The 20,553-nt window shown below is 46.4% G+C and overlaps 1 protein-coding gene across 15 annotated transcripts; it reads left to right on the top strand.

The window, feature by feature from the left end:
* The first annotated feature begins 1,708 nt into the window (after positions 1-1,708).
* Positions 1,709-20,391, top strand: LOC149915147 (uncharacterized). 15 transcript variants are annotated; one of them, XM_090123657.1, is made up of 15 exons: positions 3,747-5,197; positions 5,644-5,745; positions 6,683-6,837; positions 7,576-8,039; positions 9,003-9,175; positions 9,648-9,707; positions 9,933-10,031; positions 10,748-10,807; positions 11,020-11,118; positions 11,465-11,542; positions 11,622-11,732; positions 12,485-12,647; positions 12,979-13,095; positions 14,003-14,997; positions 16,816-20,391. In XM_090123657.1, the coding sequence occupies exons 5-13, from the start codon at positions 9,047-9,049 to the stop codon at positions 13,029-13,031; spliced, it is 852 nt and encodes a 283-aa protein (XP_089979783.1). In that variant the 5' UTR covers positions 3,747-5,197; positions 5,644-5,745; positions 6,683-6,837; positions 7,576-8,039; positions 9,003-9,046; the 3' UTR covers positions 13,032-13,095; positions 14,003-14,997; positions 16,816-20,391. The 15 variants fall into 15 exon arrangements, with proteins under 15 accessions (XP_089979779.1, XP_089979778.1, XP_089979780.1 ...); XM_090123653.1 differs by adding an exon at positions 1,709-2,648 and having other exon boundaries at positions 5,130-5,197; positions 12,485-14,997; XM_090123652.1 differs by adding an exon at positions 1,709-2,707 and having other exon boundaries at positions 5,130-5,197; positions 12,485-14,997.
* The last annotated feature ends 162 nt before the right edge of the window (positions 20,392-20,553 follow it).

The following is a 20,553-nucleotide window of genomic DNA, read 5'->3' as shown; positions in this document are numbered from 1 at the left end:
CTCATAGCACCCTATATCCCCCTAGAGCCCCAAAACCCTCCCTAAAGCCCCCCAGTGCCTTATAGCCCCATATCCCCTTATATCCCCCGCATAGTCCCTTCTTCTCCCGTATATCCCCTATACCTCTTCTATAGTCCCCACAGCTTTCTATAGCCCCAAATTTCCCCTGTAGCCACAATAAAGCACCCTATAGCCCCACATACCCCTATATCCACCCCCGAAGGCCCCCCAGAGCCCTATAGCCCCATACCCTCCTATAACCCACGCAGCCCTATATCCCTCTCCAGCCCCCCTAAAGCCCCCTAGAGCACCCAATAGCCCCCCCAACCCCATATTCCCCAACATTCCCCTCACAGCTACCTACACCCCACATCCCCCGATATCTCCCCACATCCCCCTACACCCCACATTACCCTATACCCCCCTCCCATACCCCATATTACCCCACAGCCCCTCTGCAGCCCCCACAGCCCCTAAACTCCCACATCCCCCCGTATCTCCCCCACCGCCCCCGTACCCACAGCCCACCTCAGCCCCGGGGGGCACCGGGAGCAGCGCTGGAGGGCTCGGAGGCATTAGGGTGGTGCTGCCGGATGCGGGCAGCAGCGCTGAGGCGGTTGGGGCCCCGAGTCCTTCAGCCGTCCCAAATCCCCGCATCCCACGGCAGAGGGAAGGGCGGGGCGGCTGGGGCCGCGCGCGGTTCCTCTCCTCTCCCCGGCCCGGAGCCGTTCTCCCGCACACCTCCGGCGCCGCTTTCCTCAGCACCGCTCCCGTCGTGCCGCGGTTCCGTCTCGGTGCTGCCCAGAGAGCTCCGGCGCGCTGCGGATGCGGATGCGGATGCGGCTGCGGGGCCGTCGGTGTCTGAGAGGAAAGGCGGTCGGCTCCGAGCCGGAAGCAACGGCCGCTCCCGCGCTCTGTGCCTCAGCCAATCGGAGCCGGCGGCGCTGCCGCCGACCAATCAGACAGAGATCAGAGGCGGGCCGGAACTGCCGCTGACCAATGAGAGGCCGGGCGCGGGGCGGATCGGCTGTTGGTGGGGGCTCGGGGTGCTCTCTATTGCCATCGGGGGTGGGATTGGGATCGGAATTGGGATTGGGGACGAGGGATTGCGACTGGGATGAGGGATTGAGATGGACAGGTGGGTGATGGGCTTGGGAGGAGGGACTGGGAATGAGATTTGGAATTGGGATGTGGGATATAGGATGTGGGATTGGCACGTGGGGTAGGATGTTGAATGTGGGATTGGAATGTGAGATTTGGGATTGGGATGTGGGGATATGGATATGGGATGGATATGGGATGGGATATTGGGAAATGGGATATGGATGGGATGGGCTCTGGATATGGGATGGACTTGGAATGGATATGGGATCACAGAACCATAGAATTGCTCAGGTTGGAAAGAGCTTCAAGATCATCAAATCCAACCACAGCCCAACCGTGAAATCTGTTCAGCCGTGCTTTGGTCTCTGTGACGTCTATAAAGGTTGAGGTAAAATGCCCAAAGTAAAAGGAGGGCTACAATCAGTGATTTCCGGGAACTCTGTAGAACTGAAGAACTTCTGAAACAAATGGATGTTTTTGTTCAACAGAGGGAAAGTAGTCATTTCAAGATAAAACCTGCTGTCCAGAAAGTCTGCAGATGTATGGTGGAACATCCTCTCTAGGCACTAAGAGCAAGGTTTTTTTTCCCTTTCCCTTTCCCTTTCCCTTTCCCTTTCCCTTTCCCTTTCCCTTTCCCTTTCCCTTTCCCTTTCCCTTTCCCTTTCCCTTTCCCTTTCCCTTTCCTTTTCCCTTTCCCCTTCCCTTTCCCTTTCCTTTTCCCTTTCCCTTTTCTTTCTCATGTTGTGCAGACTTTCTCATTGAGTGTCTGAAATGTAAGGGAGATACTCCAATGTAGTTCACCTTACCTTTTTTGTAAATAGTCAATATGGAAAATCCCAAACTGCCGTTCTGAATGGCACCACCCCAAAATACATGATATGGGTTTTTTGTTTGTTTGTTTCTTTGTTGTTTGTTTGTTTGTGGAGATATTTCGTGTTGATGACTTTTATTGGTGGATAGGAGCCTTAGAGAACTCCAGGGTAAGGACTCGAGAACTTTGATCTCATTTGCAAATTCCCTTGCATCCCTCTGGGCATGCTTTTAAGATGTTGGTCTTCCTCCAGAGAGATTTTTATTATTTTTTCCCCTCACTCCGCTTCACTCTGTTCCCTCCCTGTCCCTCTTCCCTCCCCTTCCCCGTTTCCTTAACTTCCCTTGCCCGACCTTACCTTCACTTGCGTTTTATTTTTTACCTTTTTTTTTACTACTGACTGGGTCAACAGGAAGGACGTAGACACCAAGGAAAGCATAAGCTTATTTTATTGCCTATTTCAAAGCAATACGAAAAGAAAGCAGTGCCCTGTAGTGAAAAGATAAGCTTAGCAGGAAAGGAAATAAGCAGTGCAGTGGGTCTAATCGTTACCGCGTCATAATATAACGACATGTAGCGCAGTGATAGTGATTAAGAAAGATGCATCACCAGTTGCCCTGCTCCTTTATCATCATCCAGATTCACAGTTGCTGGGGAGCCCCGGTTGCAGGAAGGATCTGGAGAACCCGTCCCAGCAGTTGGGAACTCATACGGCGATGTGTCCACCCCGGAGGTGAGGTCTGCAGAGCCACTGCAAGCACGTCCAGCCTTGATGCCCTTGAATAATCTGGGGTAGGCAGCAGTCAGGTGGAACGTCCGGTTTCCTCTTTCTCGTTCTGGTTTTCTCCCTGAAAACCCTGTCCGGGGTTCAAGGAGGAGCAGAAAGAGCTGTGCCATCTGTTTTGGTGTAGCACGGGCCTCTTTGGCAAGACTGAGCGCCCAGACCCCCGGCAATAGGCTTAGTCGGGTGACAGACATTGCAGCCGAGTTCCCTTGTGAGCAAGGCTCCCCACCTGACTGTGAGGTCACGCGGTGCAGTGCTCAGAACCCACGGAGCACTCGGCAGAGGTGTTTGGCCGAGTGCTGAGCAGGAACGTGCACGACGCGCGACTGCTGGCTTCCCGCCGCTTCCTCTTTCCCGTGGCGAGGCCAGCGCTCTACCGACGACAAGTGCTGGCCGGAGGGCTGGGTTCGGTGCCATGGCACGGCGCACGAAGCCCGAGGTGGAGCGGTACGTTGCCTTTGTGCGGTCCGCCGCCTCTTCTCCTAGAGAGGTGAGTGCCGTGGGCCCGGCCGGGACCGCCAGTGGAGCTCCTGCGGCCTCCCCCGGGTCACGATGGGGGCTGCTCCCTGCCCGTCCTGCCCCCTCGCTCCTCCCGCGGGTGCCGGGCCTGAGGGGTGGCCGTGGCCTGGCCCGGTGCGTGGGAGGCCGGATGGCAGGGGGAGTGGAAGCTGAGGGAAGCGGCTGTGTGGGAGGGCACGGAGCTGACTTGCTGGGAAGATGGTTTGCCAGGGCTGTGCGCTCTTGAAACCGGTGAGCCCTCGGCAGATTTACGAGGAGCCCAGCGCTGTGAGTCCGTACGGATCCCTCCGGTTTTGTGGAACTGAAGAGCCCAAATAGGGGACAGGTGTTCCTAACTTCTGGTTTTCTTTCACGTGCTGTGTGGTTGATATTCCTGTCTGTGTGGTTGATGTTCCTGTCTGTGTGGCAGCGCTGTGGAAGGTCAGGAAAAAGAGAGGGAGAGCTGGGCCAGTAGAGTTTTGCTGCTATCCCTGGCAGCCAGATGATTCCCTGCGATCTGGAAACGGTGCACAGATCGTAGAGAGCCAACCAATGCAGTTAGTGGGAGCTATTTAATCCCCAAAGGTGCTGCCCTGCTGCTGTGAGTGGGTTTTATTGCAGAGGCAGCAGATTTGGCAGTGTGTTGCAGAGCGTGAATGCACGCGGGCTGCCGTTCTGCATCAGGGTCTTAGTGCGAGGCAGCGTGCATCTTCATGTTGAGCTTTTCCAACAGCAACAAAGTTCTCCTGTGGCTTTGTTGAGCTGACTTGGGTGCTGTTTAGACTACGCAGTGTGGAGCGTACCGCTGCCAAATTCAGAGATGCTCTTTAACCGTTCTGAGATTCCTGTTGGGGTCAACAAAAACCATCGCCTCTCTTCTTGTTGTGCTCGAGGTCAAGTTCTGCGGTTTGGTTTCATCCTTGCAGTGATGCTTACAACTCATGTCTAGCACAGTCAGTGGTGGAAATAGTTACTGGTTTTCTTGTGTTGATTTTGGAAGGGAGAGCCTTTCAAGGCTGCCAACATGTCTGATGAAGTTTCTTTTTAACCCTGTTTACAAGGAGATGTCAAGCATGGTCATGCATCAAGCATGATATGCTCTGGCGTATGTCAGAGTGTCCTTGTTTTACTTCAGAATACAGACTGAAGCTTAGGAGACTTGCGTGAATAACTTCCCCCCCCCCCCCCCCTATTTGGGGGTGGGAAGAGGGTTGGAGATGAAATTCAGGCGTATCTAGACTACAGAGACTTGTTTCACGTTACTTAGTTTACGTCTGACGTGAAGTTTTTGCTTGTGACTTACTAGTTCTCTAGCTCCTTCATGCAGGTAGAATCTGCTTTTTGGATGCAGTAGTCTATTTCTGATGTTTTCAGCCCCTTCACAACACACACTGCGTGAGTGAAAGGTGAAACGTAAGTCTCCAAAGGTATCTATGGAGGGGTAGAAGGAGGAAACAAAAGTGAAAGTACAAAAAGCAAAGCAGATGGCAGAGCCGGCAGGAGGGGAAGATGGCAGAAGCATGAGCAGGAGGAGCTGGGGTAACATCTTCACTCAGTTTGTAGGATTTGTTTTCTCCTGCAACACTGTTACGTTGCAACAGCAGCAATAACAAAAAGCTCAACTGTAGCGGACCCATTCTCCTAATTTCTTTGGTCAGAAGTGTTTGTGAAATGTACCAAGTATAAGGATCGGTCGCTTGCTTTGCTAGTCGCCTCAGTTTTCCTTCGGTAGCCTCTGCCCGTGATTGGAAACAAGATTCCTTTCTTAATCCCGTCTCTTTCAGAAACAGAGGCTTGAATACAAGAAGTAATGGTAATTAACTGTTAGCAGTGTTATGCGTTGCTAAGAAGAGTGCTCTCCCTGTTCAGTTACTTTAAAAGTAGTGTACGTCTGAAATGTGCCTGTCATGTTTGTTTTCTTTTTCCATTCAGAAATCATTGAAAGGATTCATCTGTGCTAAGCTGTATTTTGAAATAAAAGAATATGAACTTGCTAAAAGGTAATACGTGTTGATGTATGTGGTTGATCTGTTCTCGAAAGTGTAATAGAAAAGCTAGTTGAAGTAGAGAAATCAAGATCACGATCATGCCATTTCTTAAGGTAGCAGTAAATGGAAGGATTGGGTGCCACCGAAATCCTTCTAAAAGAGCAACTGCATTAGTTATGTGGCACCAAAGAATTCATGGCTTTTATTTCATCATATGATGCATCTCGTTCTGTGAGCTGCTGCTTTTTTAATGAATGTCAGTACTTGCTGGCAAATAAGTAGCACTGGTACGTGTAAAAATAATGTTTCTCACATTAGGGTCTAGGTCAAGTATCTAGAAAGAAATGTAGCCCTGCTCTCCATTTGACAGATTAAATTCCCTTTAGCTTTAGCTACACGGTGTGGGGGGACTTGTATTATTGAGAGTATTGATCTTTCTGGGTTTTCTTGCTCTGTAGATATATATCTACTTATCTCAGTGTCCAAGAGAGAGATCCCAGAGCACACAGGTTTCTTGGACAAATCAGGACGAGACAGAAAAAGCTGTTGGGTGTTACAAGGTAAGTGCTCCAGTGACCCCCAGTCACGTCCAGCTTTCTTCCTTTGTAAATGGACTTTTAAAATGCATCTGTGCTGTGCATTCCTTAAGCTCAGAGAGAAAATGTGTTGTTTGTGGACAAATTAAATTGTATGATGTACATTTTTTATTGCCACATCTGTCTATGACGTACTTAAGAAAGGATTCTTTTTTTGGTAGAATTGGCATCAGTTTTTAATTTATTTTTTTTTCCAGTTGATTTTTTCTTTTGTGTCCTGACTTGATCCTTGTGGTAGCTGCTGTGATAGTCTTACTGTTGCCCTTTGGACTAAGGGTCTGTGCCTGCAGTGGAATTGCCTCGCAGGGATGATGGTAATCTAGTTGCAACTGGAAGACTCGACCGAGGGTGTTTTTCAGTGGCACTGTTTGTTTGTTGCTGGTGGTGGTTTTGTTTCAGAGGTAGAGAGGTGCAGGGCAAATAAAGTGCTGATTAGGCAAGTGCATACATGTGAACGTCTCGATCAAAATTCCTTTGTTCAGGCTTTGGGCAGGGGGAGGGTGTGCTGGAAAGTCCTGTTGCCAACAGAGTGAAGCGCTCTTGCCCTTGATGATGTACTTCTTCTTTTTTTCCATAAGTCACAATATTGAGTTAGACGAGAAGTCATAGTCCAGCTGCCTACATACAGCAGTAAGCAGCTGTAGAGGAAGAGGATCTGGTTTTGGCATTCTTCCTCAGTCTCTTCTGAATTCCAGCAGTTATCTGAGTGCTATAATCTAGCGGTGGCCTTTTCAGAGTGAATTCAGAAAGTATTTACTGAGAGTTGTAGTTGGAATATTTGGGTCCGTTGAATGGCCATCATTTTCTTTCCTATTTTCTTTTCCCATTTTCGTTCTATACGGATTGCAAGATCAAGGTCCCAGTAACCTTTTTTGTCTTGCTTGTGCATGGGGAAAACTAGCGTTCTCTGGAGCTGAACCCAATATACAGAAAGATCTGGTGCTGAAGATTGCGGAGCTATTCTGTAATAAAGACATCAGTGATGGAAGAGCAAAATACTGGGTGGAGAAAGCTGCCAGGCTGCTCCCTGGGAATGCTGCTGCTCTCAGATTGAAGGTAAATTACAGCTTCTCATCTCTGCTCTGTGCCTTGAAGAAACTTTCCGTATCTGACTGGGTGCTTCTGGCATGTCATCTAGTCATCTCTCAGCGTATTTCCTTGGCTAAAGTAGTTTAGCATCAGGAATCTTAAATCTATTACATGTTAATTTCTTTGCTGTCTGATGTTTTGGTTTAGCTTGCATGAAAATTGCAGCTCTGGGCTTTCCCACGCGTTTGATGGTTGACGCGTTCAAAAATATGGGGAAACTGTGTCAGCAATAATATCCAAGAAGTTGAGTTTAGATAGGCAGTACTTGATGTGTCTGTTGCGACTAAGCTGCTTTTTGTTTTTTTGAGTTTAAAAATGCAGAATGTAGGAAGTGCTGTTATTCTCAACAACTGTGTAAATGCTTTCAGTTATGCAGTGTCACTTTGGCACTTAGTTTTATGTAGCACAGCTGCAGGGACACGGAGGTTCTTAGAGGCTTCTGTTGGTTTTCTGTTGTCCTATTTGGAGCAGCTATTCTGTAACAAGGTGTGCTGTCTCTGTCTCAAACAGCCTGACAGTCTTAACTTAGCATCTACAAGAGGCACACTGAAGTTTTTTCCCCTGTTATCTCGTTTATAAGATGTTGGAGTAATTCCAGCAAGTCTGTAGTCTGTGTAGTGGAGGTGAGCAAACTGTCAGGTAATGTGGATGTTGAAAAGACTGATGCAGGAAAAAAATTAATTATGTTGCCTTCATGTTTAATAGGAGAAGTTACAAGAATATAAAGTTGAAGATGGCTGGAATGAGCTCTTTTATGTGACTCAAGCTGAACTCTGTGCAAGACCTGATGACGTCTAACTTAACATCAGACTTGTTGCACTGTACCGCTCATGCAATAAATTGCAAGATGCTGTGCTCCATGTTCAGGAGGCAGAGAAGAAAATACCTCTGGAGACAAGCTTGGAATGGTGCTCCTGTGTGGTAAAGACACTTGAGGTTTAAAAGCAAGAGCGTAGGGATCATTCCTTAGGTTTTCTTCAAATACCTATGGAATACCTTTATGTTCTCTTAATTGAAACACTGTCTTTAACAGAATGAAATTCAGGAAATTAAATGTAATAACTCCAGTGTGAGTGTGTCATCTCATTGATGGCCTGCTAAAAGCCGTGGAACAGATGGTTCTGATGGTTCTCAGCGAGCACAAAATCTTCAGGAAGCTCCCTTAACAGGTAAGTTGTTATTCCAGAGAAAGCAACTGCAAAAAACTGTGTTTTGTGCCAAAGCCCAAATCCAGCTCCATGGGAAACACGTGGCCCCCCATTAACTGAATGTGCTGCAAGTTTCAAAGCCAGCCTTAATACTGCACAAGAGAATTTTGGATCTGGCTTTGCTACAATGGAAGGTCAGTGGGACTGGAATGGTGAGAAACGAACCCACTGCCTCCTAGCGTGTTGCCTGCCAGAATCCAAGCAAAGCTAATACAAAAGCATCTCTTCAACAATTTTCCTTTAAACTTGAACAAGTAGATGCTCCAAAGACCACTCAGAATTACTTGAAAACTGCTTTTTCTATAGCTGTTCTGTATGCCTAGTCCAAAATAAAGCAAGTGATGAAAACTCTTGTTCCAGTAAGAATCCTAACTTGCAAAGTCAACCTAAAGTCAGCCTACTATCCGTCGTTCAGGTGGATTATTATATACCCTGTAAATATATTAATATATATGATATTTATATTATATATCTGTCTGTTACATTTCAAAGACTGAGCAGTGTTCTGGTTGTCTCAGGAGCATGGAACTAAAAGATGACTTCTTGAACAGTGAAAGTTTCAGTAGCAGCTACCCTGGTAATAGGTTGAGATTAGTTAGTAAAAAGCACAGATTTCCCATGAGTAATTTGAAACAAGTCCTCTTTAGTTGCTGTTTATTACTGTCTTCTGGAATTTCAAACACTCGAAGTTATTCAGTAGTCCAAGTTGATTTTTGTGTTGCTTTTTTTTGCGGGGAAACCAAGCCTTACAGATTTGCAGTTCCCATGCCACTCTTAAATAATGGTGCTATTTGAAAAGTTCTAGCCTTACTTTAAGATGTTCTGGATATCATTAGGAAAATTTACAATGTAGGTGCCAAAAATTGTCTCCATATTAAGCTACCTCATCATCTGTTTTCCACAAATTTTTGTTCTTTGCGGTAGGTGTCACAGGCGGGACTGAATTGGAAAGTGAAAGTGCTACTGCTATGGAACCTCAACCAACTCCTGGTGAGAAAAATACAGGACAACTTCTGCAGGATCTTTCTGCATCTCCCCAGGGCACTGGCAGCAGTGCTGAAGGCACTCAGACAGAAGTTAAAATTCAAAACATGAAAGTAAGAATGAAGTCTTTACAAAAGTTTTTGTCACTAAATGCAGAGAATTATTCTCAAACCTCTACTACATGACTATTTTCACTTTGTAACAAATAAAACATGCAGGGGGAAACACCATCTGACTCCTTTCACTGTGCCTCAGGTCTTTTCTAACACTGGAAGTGAGGCACAGATCTTAGGTTTCTCAGGGAGAGTAAGGAGTTACAGCTGTATCCAAACCTGGAAACAGCTTTGGCTAGTAAAATTCCTCCTACCATGTAGGTAAGGATTAATAGATTTCAGGGAGAGATTTTAAAGAGAAACGGTTTGTTTTATGGAATGATACTACTTCAAGGGAATAGCAGTCACTTTAGTCACCCATAGTGTAACACCATAAATGAAAGCAAAACCCCATCTGCAGGACAAAATCGGGATTAAGTGAAAATCAAACAGCTTTGGGAGCCATTTCAACTTTTTCCCTTGATTTTTCCAGCTCCTGGAAAGAGAAGCAGCTCTAAGGGAGCGAGAAGCCTGCCTGGATAAACTAAAAGAGGTGTGGTAGTTTAAGGATGCTTATTGCCTTACGTGCCATTTCGCTTGGTGTTTGCTATCTGAAGCCATGATGAGCTTGACAGCCTTAATGCTTCTCTCTTTAAAGTACTTGAAATGTGGAAATGGAAATTCATTGGAAGTTATTTGAATACTGAAATGCCACTTAGCTTGTAGTTGTTTCTAGAATACTCCGGTTAATCATGTTTGAAATGTGATATTTCCACAGCAGAAGGATGCAGAAGTGCAAGCGCTAGAAACGTCACTGAGGGAGATCTCCAAATGTCGGGACGATCTCAGAGAAGCAAATGAATCCTTGAGAAAACAGGCAAGAGGAATTATTTCCTACCATCAGTAACTGTATCAGTCTGAGTAAACAGTGTTAATTGTCTGAATAGGATGTTTGCAAAATTGATGGTTTTCCAAGACAGGAATTGCATGAATGCATGAAATTACTTTCTGACCCTTTTTTGGGTGCATCTGCTCCCATGGTTACTCAGTAGCTTCAGTTGTTTTCAGGACCGCTGATGAAAGCAGTACTGTCTCTGTTCTTAATGTCAAGCTGAGGCAGCAGTTCACATTAACACAGAGTTAAAACTTTTCACTCACTCGACTGCTGAAGCTGACCTAAATGCTGACAGGGAAATGGATCTTTACCAGGGATTCTTCGCACTAACTGAAGAAACCAAATAGCAATCTAGAGTTCAGGGCATCAGACTCTGTTTCTCCTGGCAGGTATTTGCATTAACCAGTAGTTCTGGAAGTAAATGCTGACTTTTAAAGGTCTTTTGTTTCTACATGAACAGCCAGTTGGAGTTGCTTCCTGTGTTTCAGAATGCCAGGCAGTGCTGCCACAAGTCAAAGTCATTTGTGTTAGTGTGAGAGGGAGCTGAGCATAGATGGCCATTAGCACATTTCCAACTAGTCAGCTGTTGTGTAAAGTCATAAATAAAAACGAAACCCCATATGCAGGCAAAGTCAGGATGAAGTGAAAATGGAATAGGTTTTGGAGCTACTTCATCTTTTTTCCCTTGATTTTTCCAGCTCCAAGAACGAGAAGATGTTCTAAGGGAGCGAGAGGCCTGCCTGGATAAACTAAAAGAGGTGCGGTAATTTAAGGATGCTTATTGCCTTACGTGCCATTTCGCTTGGTGTTTGCTATCTGAAGCCACTATGTGTTTGCCAGCTTTTATGCTTCTCTCTTTAAAGTACTTGAGATGTGGAAATGGAAGTTTGTTGGATTGTTTTAATACTAAAATTGTAGTTGTTTCTAGAATACTCTGGTTAATCATGTTTGAAATGTGATATTTCCACAGCAGAAGGATGCAGGAGTGAAAACACTAGAAACGTCACTGAGGGAGATCTCCAAATGTCGGGACGATCTCAGAGAAGCAAATGAATCCTTGAGAAAACAGGCAAGAGGAATTATTTCCTACCATCAGTAACTTTCCAAGTTTGAGTTAGCGCCGCTACTTGTCTGAACAGGATGTTTTCAAAATTGATGATTTGGTTTGTCCGAGACAGGAATGGTGTGATTGCATAAAATTATTCTCACCCTCTCTGTTTCTGAATTCTTTAGGCATTTTTTGGAGTGTGTTCTTTTATGTTTCTTCCTTATGAAAAGAAGAGAAAGAATAGAACTGTTGTTTATTAAATCACTTTGCTGCTCAGGAGCTCTGTCAAAGGATTTCAGAGTGTTGTTTACAAAAAAAAAAAGTGTTTTCCATTCACTGATGTTTGAGTCTTTTTCAATTCTTTCAGTTAAATGATGAGATTGTTCAGAAGAAGTACTTGAATGAACAAATAAGGACAGGAGAAGCTCATTTCAGCTATCTGGAAGTAAGGTTTTTTCTTATCTGTGCATGCTTCCTTCGTAGGTAAGAAGTAAAATAGAATTCATGGTTCTTTTTTGTTGTAGTGGAAACATCAGTTTATAATGGCAGAGATGTATAAGGATACCCGTGAAGTGGCACAACAGACGACACCTTTTGTGCAGGAAGAAGTGAGGGCAGCATCAAAAGGGGATAAGGTAAGAACTGGGAAGGTGAAAAATTCACTCAAAAGCCTTTTGGCATTGGAACATGCTCTGTATACCTGTTGAAATACAAAAATGTAGCTGCTACTTTTTTACATTCTAATAGGTATTAGGTTACAGAAAGAATAGAGTCTATTTGGGGGAAGCAGGCAGTAAATGGAAAGAGTAAAGCTTGCTGCTAAAATTGTCTTCTGAATTTTATGTTGTGTATGTATCTACTTTTTATTTGTTTGCTGTGTTTTCCTCTCACCTTCTCTCTCATCTGTCAAAATCAGATTCTGCTCATCCTCCTCCTTTGTGGTCATCCAAGCTGCGGTCTAGTTTGCTTACAAGAGAAGATCTCTACTAACTAAACAAGTTCACATGAGAACTCCCTGCTGGCCCTTGACACAAAGACAAGTCCGTGCAGGTGATGGCGTGGTCACCTGTACCAAGTGGGAGCTGTCTGCAGACTCCTTTTTAACAAGGAGCTGCCCGTATTTCTCCCGCAGCCAGCGGGGACTTCTCAAGCCCTAGATACAAGGCCCAACAGAGCAGGCACGGCCTGTTCCAGATTACTGCTTCCTCAGAGATAATGTCTTCCACGGGCTGCTGGTAACTTCTGTCCTGAGCTTTGTCTCCTTTTCCGTTAAATGATGCATAATTTGTCAGAACTAACGCTGGCAGGCATGTCCGTCTGCTACTGTTTGGTTTAGAAGGTCGTCAAGTTGAAAGCTGAAATAGCTGATGATGTGAATGTGTTACAGCTACCACCGAACTCTGAAGTTTATGGGCTCCTGACTGTTCTTATGGATTGGATCTCAGATGAGCACCTTAGCAAACTCCAGAGACAAGAAAGAAAGGACGGTCAGAAACCTCAGTCTAGCGAAAGAACCTCTCTGGAGATAACAAGGCTTGGAAATCAATGTGGTATTCTGGAGTTCTGCTTTTACTGCTTTCCTTTGTTCTGTGAAGGGTTTGTAGCACTGGTATTGGCCTTGATAGTTGAGCTCACACGCCATATCTCTGCTTTGCATGCAAACCTGTGTAATTTAAAATCTGTCTAAGGAGGGAATTCTTTACCTCTACAGGCCGTGACCAGTGAGTGCTTGCACGTGCAATCTGACAAACTCCGGGAGTAATTTGAGGTTTTGGTTTGGTTTGCTGGGGTTTGGTTTTTGGAGGCTTGCTGTCACTTGTAGCCTGCTCACATGCTAAGCTGACATTCTGCATGTAAGTTTGCCTTTGTGTGTTTTTACAGCTGCTGCCTATGGCTGCGGAGCAGCTGCAGTGGATGCCGTTTGTGAATCCTAAACTACACATGCCCCTGATTAGGCTGATATACTGGTGTGTAAGACAGCTAGAGAATGATATTAAGGTAAATTCTCTGCAGATATTCGGGTATTTTTAATACACATAGAAAGTGGATATTTTCAGGGTGTATGTATGACAGAAACCTGGCTGTCTTTGCTAAACATCAATTTGTAACAGAGAAATGGAAAAGTACAGCAAAAAAAACCCACTTCTCATAAACTGAACTTTTTGAGATCATTTTATTGATTTTTGTACTGTGTATCAAAACATATTTTACATACATATTTTACATACATACAGGTGATTGCTGTTGCAATAGTGTCCAAGCATCTCAGGAAATACATTTTTATAAATGTGCTTAGCAGACTTGGGCGTTAGGAAAGGAAATACATTTTTGTTTACTTTCTGTGCGAGATTGACTGAAATTGATGACAAAATGCGGCAAAGCAGCATGGGGACTTTGGCTTTGTTCTCTGCTGAATGTCCCTCTGAACTCCCTGTTGTTTCTCTTGACAAGGAGAAGCTGTTTTAAATGATCACACTGGAAAGTTTGATTCTGAAATAATATTTCTGCACAGATTACGATGACAATTTGAATTACTGTGCCTTACCCGAATGGAGTTCTTAATGTTCACGTTTAGATCTGTGAATGCTCTTGCAGCTCGTGACTTCAGGAACCTGCACAGGACAGCATAGGTAGCACTGATTGAACCGGGGTTTCCTCTGCAACCAGAGGCAGCTCAAATAACATCAGCATATCATGGGCCCTCTCTCCTCGGTCTCTTTGTGCAGTTGGTGTTGATAAGGCCCTGTGCTAATGGCGTTCTGTTGCTTTTGTAACGCAAGCAGGTTCTGTTGTGATACACGATCGAACCATTTGCTATTTCACACGTAATCCCTAGGGGAACAGAGTAGATGGGAGCTTCATGTGTTTTCATGTTTACACTCAACGTGCACACTGTTTGATACAGGACACAACAGTGGCAGAAATGATGTCGGGACTTGCTGAAGATATTTGAAGATATATGTGAGCCCCCACGTCCTTTTAGCAGCTGGGCCGGCAGGGAGCTGTGCTGGTGTTTAGCTGTGAGGTTTGCAGGAAGAGGCTGTAGGAGTGGGAAAGGCTGCAGTCACCTGGCCAGGTGCATCCAGTGCAGCTGGAGCTGGTCCATGGGGCTGGTCACGACCGACTCAGCGTTGGAACGTGATCATGATGCCAGTGCCACCCCAGTTGTCAGAATGGAGCAAGGAGAAACCCGTCTGGGTGATGATACGGGAGAGCTGTGGTTGGTGGCCAAGAGGAGCTCGCTCCCTCCTGCATGGGTTTGTGACCCGGCGAACTTGAGGTGCAATCAATTTGTTCAAATCAAAAATTGGGCGCAAGTGCAGTCAGTTTGCAACTGAACATGAAGTGAACATGTATTCAGAGAAACCATTCACAGCATAATTCCACACCCAAGATCACACATGCGAAAGTGATAGGTATACAGGAGACTGGAGAATTAAATGGGAAAAGGGGGGAAAAGCTTACTTTGGTGAACTGGTAACTTAACTTGGTTGCATTTTGGAATATGCATCCTTGGGGTTTGCACTTTTCCATTGCCAGCCCTAGGAATGCAGTACAGGATGGAACCAGATGAGAGCGATCTGTGCTGCAAAGCCTCCCTTTGGGCTCCAGCACGAAGTCAGGTCTCTCTGGGCTCTGCAAGTACTGTCTGTACATTATGCCATTGCCTAGAAGTTCCATACCATAGGTGAAATGAGCAACAGCCAAGCAAGCATACTTGCTCCAGTTCTAGAATAAGCTACAGTGTATGGTGGTTGCCAGAGTAAGAACAAAGGAGTTGCTTAATGCACAAAGAGTAGCTTTTCAGAATGACATCTCCACATGCATTTGCAAGAAAACAGGGCCTTCAGGGATGCGACGAGGAAGGCTAAAGCCCGCCTGGAACTGAACCTGGCAAAGGTGATAAAGGATAATAAGAAAGGCTTTTTTAAGTACGTTAACAGTAAAAGGAAGACTAGGGAGAATGTGGCTCCCCTGATTAGTGATGGGGGTGTTCTGGTAACGGGGGATGCTGAGAAGGCGGAGGTACTGAATGCCTTCTTTGCTTCTGTCTTCAGTGAAAAAGCTCCCCCTCGGGAATCCGAGACCCTGGAGGTTAGTGAAAGGGTCTGGGTAATGGAAGACTTCCCTTTAGTCAGGGAAGAGGTGGTCCGAGAGCGCCTGGGCAACACCAATGTTCACAAATCCATGGGACCCGATGGGATGCATCCACGGGTGCTGAGGGAGCTGCCAGAGGTGATTGCTGAACCGCTCTCTGTCATCTTTGAGAGGTCTTGGAGAACGGGGGAGGTGCCTGAGGACTGGAGGATAGCCAACGTCACTCCGGTCTTCAAAAAGGGCAAGAAGGAAGATCCAGGCAATTATAGGCCAGTCAGCCTCACCTCTGTCCCTGGAAAGGTGATGGAGCAGCTTGTGCTGGATGCCATTCCAGACAACTGGAAGAAAAGGAGGTTATCAGGAGTAGTCAGCATGGGTTCACCAGGGCGAGGTCGTGCTTGACCAACCTGGTAGCCTTCTATGATGTTGTCTCTGGCTGGGTGGATGGGGGAGAGCAGTGGATGTGGTCTACCTTGATTTCAGCAAGGCATTTGATACTGTCTCCCATGACATACTTATAACAAAGCTGAGGAAGTGTGGATAGATGAGTGGACAGTGAGGTGGGTTGAGAACTGGCTGACTGGCAGAGCGCAAGAGGGTCGTCGTTGGCGGTGCAGAGTCTGGTTGGAGGCCTGTAACCAGCGGTGTTCCCCGGGGGTCGGTGCTGGGTCCAGTCTTGTTCAACATCTTCATCAATGACCTTGATGAGGGGGTAGTGGCCACCCTCAGCAAGTTTGCTGATGATACGGAGTTGGGAGGATTGGCTGACACACCTGAAGGCTGTGCTGCCATTCAGCGAGAACTGGACAGGCTGGAGAGCTGGGCAGAAAGAAACCGGATGAGGTTTAACAAAAGCAAGTGTAGAGTCTTGCATCTGGGGAGGAACAATCGCATGCACCGGTACAGGTTGGGGGATGAGCTGCTGGAGAGGAGCTCTGCGGAGAGGGACCTGGGTGTCCTGGTGGACAACAGGTTGGCCATGAGCCAGCAGTGTGCCCTTGTGGCCAAAAAGGCCAACGGCATTCTGGGGTGCATTAAAAAGAGCGTGGCCAGCAGGTCGAGGGAGGTGATCCTCCCCCTCTACTCTGCCCTGGTAAGGCCTCATCTGGAGTACTGTGTCCAGTTCTGGGCTCCCCAGTACAAAAAAGACAGGGATCTCTTGGAAAGAGTCCATCAGAGGGCCACAAAGATGGTGAAGGGCCTGGAGCGTCTCCTATGAGGAAAGGCTGAGTGAGCTGGGCCTGTTTAGCCTTGAGAAGAGAAGACTGAGAGGGGACCTGATCCAGGTCAATAAATATCTAAGGTATGGGGGGCAGAGTGGCGAGGCCGGACTCTTTTCAGCAGTGTGCGGAGACAGGACAAGGGGAAACGGCCGAAAACTGGAGCATAGGAAGTTCCGCACCAATGTGCGCAAGAACTTCTTTACGGTGAGGTGACGGAGCACTGGAACAGGCTGCCCAGGGAGGTGGTGGAGTCTCCTTCTCTGGAGATATTCAAGACCCGCCTGGACGCCTACCTGTGTGACCTGGTGTAGGGATCCTGCTTTGGCAGGGGGGTTGGACTCGATGATCTCTGGAGGTCCCTTCCAACCCCTATGATTCTGTGATTCTGTATTTGCAGGGGTCTGATAACTAATGGGAAAGTGTATCACAGCCCAATGGAGGCAGCAGTGTATACGTATCCTTCCAGGAGGTGTGTATGTAAGTATGGAAAAGTGACCCCTCAAAAGGAGGGTTCGAAACTGGGGAACTGAAACTCTTCAAGAGCTGATGCAAATGAGGCAGTCCTCTTCAGGCTTCTCTGCTGGAGACTTCATGTGAGATCCCTTGTCCCAGGGTCCCAAAGAACTAACAACAAGCGAAGGCACTGAAATCACTACAGCGGGTGAGGGCAAACAAGTCAGAGGGCCATCTGAATATCAGCGCTTCTGAGCTGTTTTCAGAGCACTGGTTTTTAGTTCAATGTTACGTGCTGCAATTCCCACCCCACTTTAAGCCCCCATCGATCTCTCCTGACTCAGCTTCCTCTACCCCTGTGGTCCTAGCTGTGGTGTCAGTAAGGCTTCTCCAGCAGAAATATAGAATGACATGAGAATGTATTGCTTTACTACTGTGTGGAAGGAAAATTGATTGCTCATCCACTGCTAATTAGCTATGGCTATGTGGAAAGCGGCCCTTTCCTGCAGTAGTGAAATAGAGATGCAGTTGAGTTTGATAGAGAGGGGGAGAGACTTATGAGCAAAAACACAGACATAAAACACAGGCAAAAGTGCAGAAATTACAGCTGTTAATGGCATGTACAAAATGATTGAAGAACCTGTTGCTTACCCAGCCCATTGAGTCTTGCAGTAATTGTTCTCTAATTGACATCAATGACAAAATCATCACTGTTTTCCCAGGGACTGGACATGAGCACAAACACTTTCTATTTGCCACAGGTTTGAATTGAATCTTAAACATCTCTCAAAAAGGAGGAGATTGGAATCCTGGGGATCCCTGGGGATCCTGTTTACACCAGAACAATCAGAATTGCGCAGAGCAATGCTGATTTCCATCTTCTACCCTATGCAGAGAGCTTACTAGCTTGTGTTTCTTCTATGCTTTGGTGGTCTCCAGACTGGGAGATGTTTCTATGAACAGCGTCTTTATGCAGTGATGGGGTGGCCGAGGGCTCTCAGTCAATTTGATCCAGTCCAAGTTAATCTGCCTGTAAGGAAAAGCTTATGTCAAGCAAGCAATCTGCGGATTAACTCTGCATTGCCTGCACAGTTAACATGCACAGCTGATGGTTCATTCATAAGATTTCAGAGGCTTGAGTGCTTTGTTTTAAAAAATCTGTCGTGGCCACAGCTTTCTTTCAGTGCTGCTTTGTTCAGATTTTGTGTTTTTGTCGCTGGTGGGATTTGTGGCCGCAACAACGCAGTGGCAAGGTGCTGGCAAGCATTCCCAGCACAGTGTGAAAACAAACTCCCTGTGGATTGTTGAAGTCCTGCAGCATTTGTCTTCTGGCCCTTTTTTCTCTCTCGGTGAGCTGACTTGACTTTTTAAGGAGAATAGATTTCACCAAGGCAAATTGATATTTTGTCCTGCAATCTAAAGCAGATTTATGATGGGTCACTTTATTTCCATACAACTTCCGTACAACAAGCAAGTCAAAATGTCAATTCATATTGCCATTCCTTCAAACCTGAACTACTGGGGACCCTTTGAGCCGCTGTTAAAGCCACAGAGCAAAAGCCATCCGGGTGCAATCCCCAGCTGCCCGCTGCAAGAGCAGGAGGACGGGCTCCCAGCACATCCATACTGTGTGCTTCTGGGGGTGCTCCTCTATGGAGAGACTTCTTTGTTGTGTCCAAAGCTTCTTAATCAAAAGCCCTCTGCTAAGTGTCAGCAATGGATGCAGTATTTCCTCCTCTTAGAGATTTGATGTAGGGCCAGAAGCTGCCACTGAGCTGCTCTTAATTTCTGAGCTGTTGAGAGTAAGCCATGTGTGCCGTGGCCCCTCCTGGCAGGACGTGACTCCAAGCTGAGGACCTCACAGCTGGACTCCATCAGCACTTCCTCACTGAGCTACCCCAAGCGCCACGTAAGAGGCAGCTGTCTCTTCTGGCCTGCATTGCATTATACATTGCATTGTATTCAAAAAATAAAGAAAGGAAAAAGCAGTGCAAGAAGAGAGCATTCACCTCTCATGTGGCTGGATTCCAGCGGAAAAAAAGGGAAAATTCAGGAGCAGCTTTCCCTGGCTGCCTGCAGACAAGAAGCCCTGCTGGCCTGCTCCTGGGCTGCCAGCAGAAGCTCTGCCATGGACTTGGCAGCACTGTGCCCAAATGCTGCCCGCTTTGTGCTGCACTTCCCGCTGGGCTGGGAACACAGGCTGGAGGAGCTCTGCATGGCAAAGCAGCCGCCTGCTGAGCACCTCGAGGCTGCCTTTGGTCCTCGATGGAGGTTGCCTTAGCATAAGCCTTAGCATAAGGCAATCTGGCTTTCACTGCCTCTGGCTCTGATGCCTCTGAGTTTGCCACCTTTATGAGGATGAGCGATGACAATGCCAACGCTGAACTTCAGGACTTTTTCAATGCTATGTAAAATGAAGACTTAGTAGAACAGCTTAGCAACAGCCCAAAAGGATGGAGGTGGTCAAGTAAGCATTTCCTTCCTGCACATAAATTCAGCTTTGCTCTAAGCAAATTCCTTGGTCGCCTTGAAGCAGCCCAATATCTCATCCTGGACACCTTGATGACAAAACTTGAAATAATGGTGATTTTGGCAGCATGCACTGAAAACAATGGTGCTTTGACCCTGGGGAGAAATCTCAGCTGTTATGGACAGCAGCAGGATTGTAAAACACTGAACCACAGCTTGTGTTGACTTCAGTTGTCTTGCAAAATTCAGCTGCCTTTGATCAAATACGATGTGCTGGTATGTTGATGTGTTTGGGATGCATCTCTTGAAAAGTGACATATTGAGACTAGACTGAAGTACAGTCCAACTTGTGAGGGAGAAGGAACACTTCTGTGTCAAGCAGGTGACCTCTGTATTGTCTTTGCTGCACTCTATTCAATGCCAGTTGGGAAGAGGCTCGGGGAAGACATGAAATATGGCAGGAAGTGCTTGAGCAGCAAGGAGCCCGCAGGCATGAGAGGAGCACAGAGACCCACCATCAAGATAACAAACACGGAAGGGTTGAGGAGGGAGAGAAGGATAAGTGAGAGGTCTGGCTGAGCAGACATTGTGTGTGGATGCTGCATTAGACTCTGGTGCAAAGAAACACCTACACACCTGCCTTTCTGTACTAGGACAAGGAAAAATATTGCTGCATCTTATATGGAGGTGAGGAGCAGGGAGACCCAGGAGAGAGCTGTGGGATGTGGATGAGGCCCTTGGAAAGGCAGGGTGCCCGAGGGGTCAGTAAATGCAGGGGCACTAAAGGTGCCTAAATTGGAGAGGACCTCACAGCCCCACGCCGGGTCTTCTTAAGGTGAGAGCACTTCAATGTTTTTGTTATGAGTGAGACACAAACCGCACTGAAAATCAAGCATGGCCTAAAAGGCTTTCCTGAGCTGAGCCCTTAGTTCCAGAAAATACGGTTATGAATTTATTCGGTTATGAATTTATACGGTTATTGTATTTTCTACCTATTATTTCTGAAATTTCACGTGTATAGCCTAATTTTTAAAACAGCCTAAGAGGCTGGACTCATTCAGGTTCCCATAACACACTTCATGTTCTAGGGGAATTTTTCTTCGCCCCCCAAGCAATAACTGCTTATTTAATACTGCGGCCTTTAATACAGTTATTTAATAACTGCTTAAAATTAGGCTATACACGTGAAATTTCAAAAATAATAGGTAGAAAA

The sequence above is a fragment of the Phasianus colchicus genome, chromosome 23, assembly GCF_987193195.1.
Source record: "Phasianus colchicus chromosome 23, bPhaCol1.hap1.1, whole genome shotgun sequence".
NCBI lineage: Eukaryota > Metazoa > Chordata > Aves > Galliformes > Phasianidae > Phasianus > Phasianus colchicus.
Note: the sequence above shows the minus strand (reverse complement) of the source record. Positions and strands in the feature narration are given on the sequence as shown.

What these genes read in the sequence shown, in the direction of transcription:
- LOC149915147 (XM_090123654.1), top strand. Translation starts at nt 9,047, where the DNA reads ATGGAACCTCAACCAACTCCTGGTGAGAAAAATACAGGACAACTTCTG. An exon ending in ATGAATCCTTGAGAAAACAG is followed by an intron (nt 10,032 to 10,747) that starts GCAAGAGGAATT and finishes TGATTTTTCCAG; the next exon opens with CTCCAAGAACGAGAAGATGT. An exon ending in CAGCATCAAAAGGGGATAAG is followed by an intron (nt 11,733 to 12,484) that starts GTAAGAACTGGG and finishes AATGTGTTACAG; the next exon opens with CTACCACCGAACTCTGAAGT.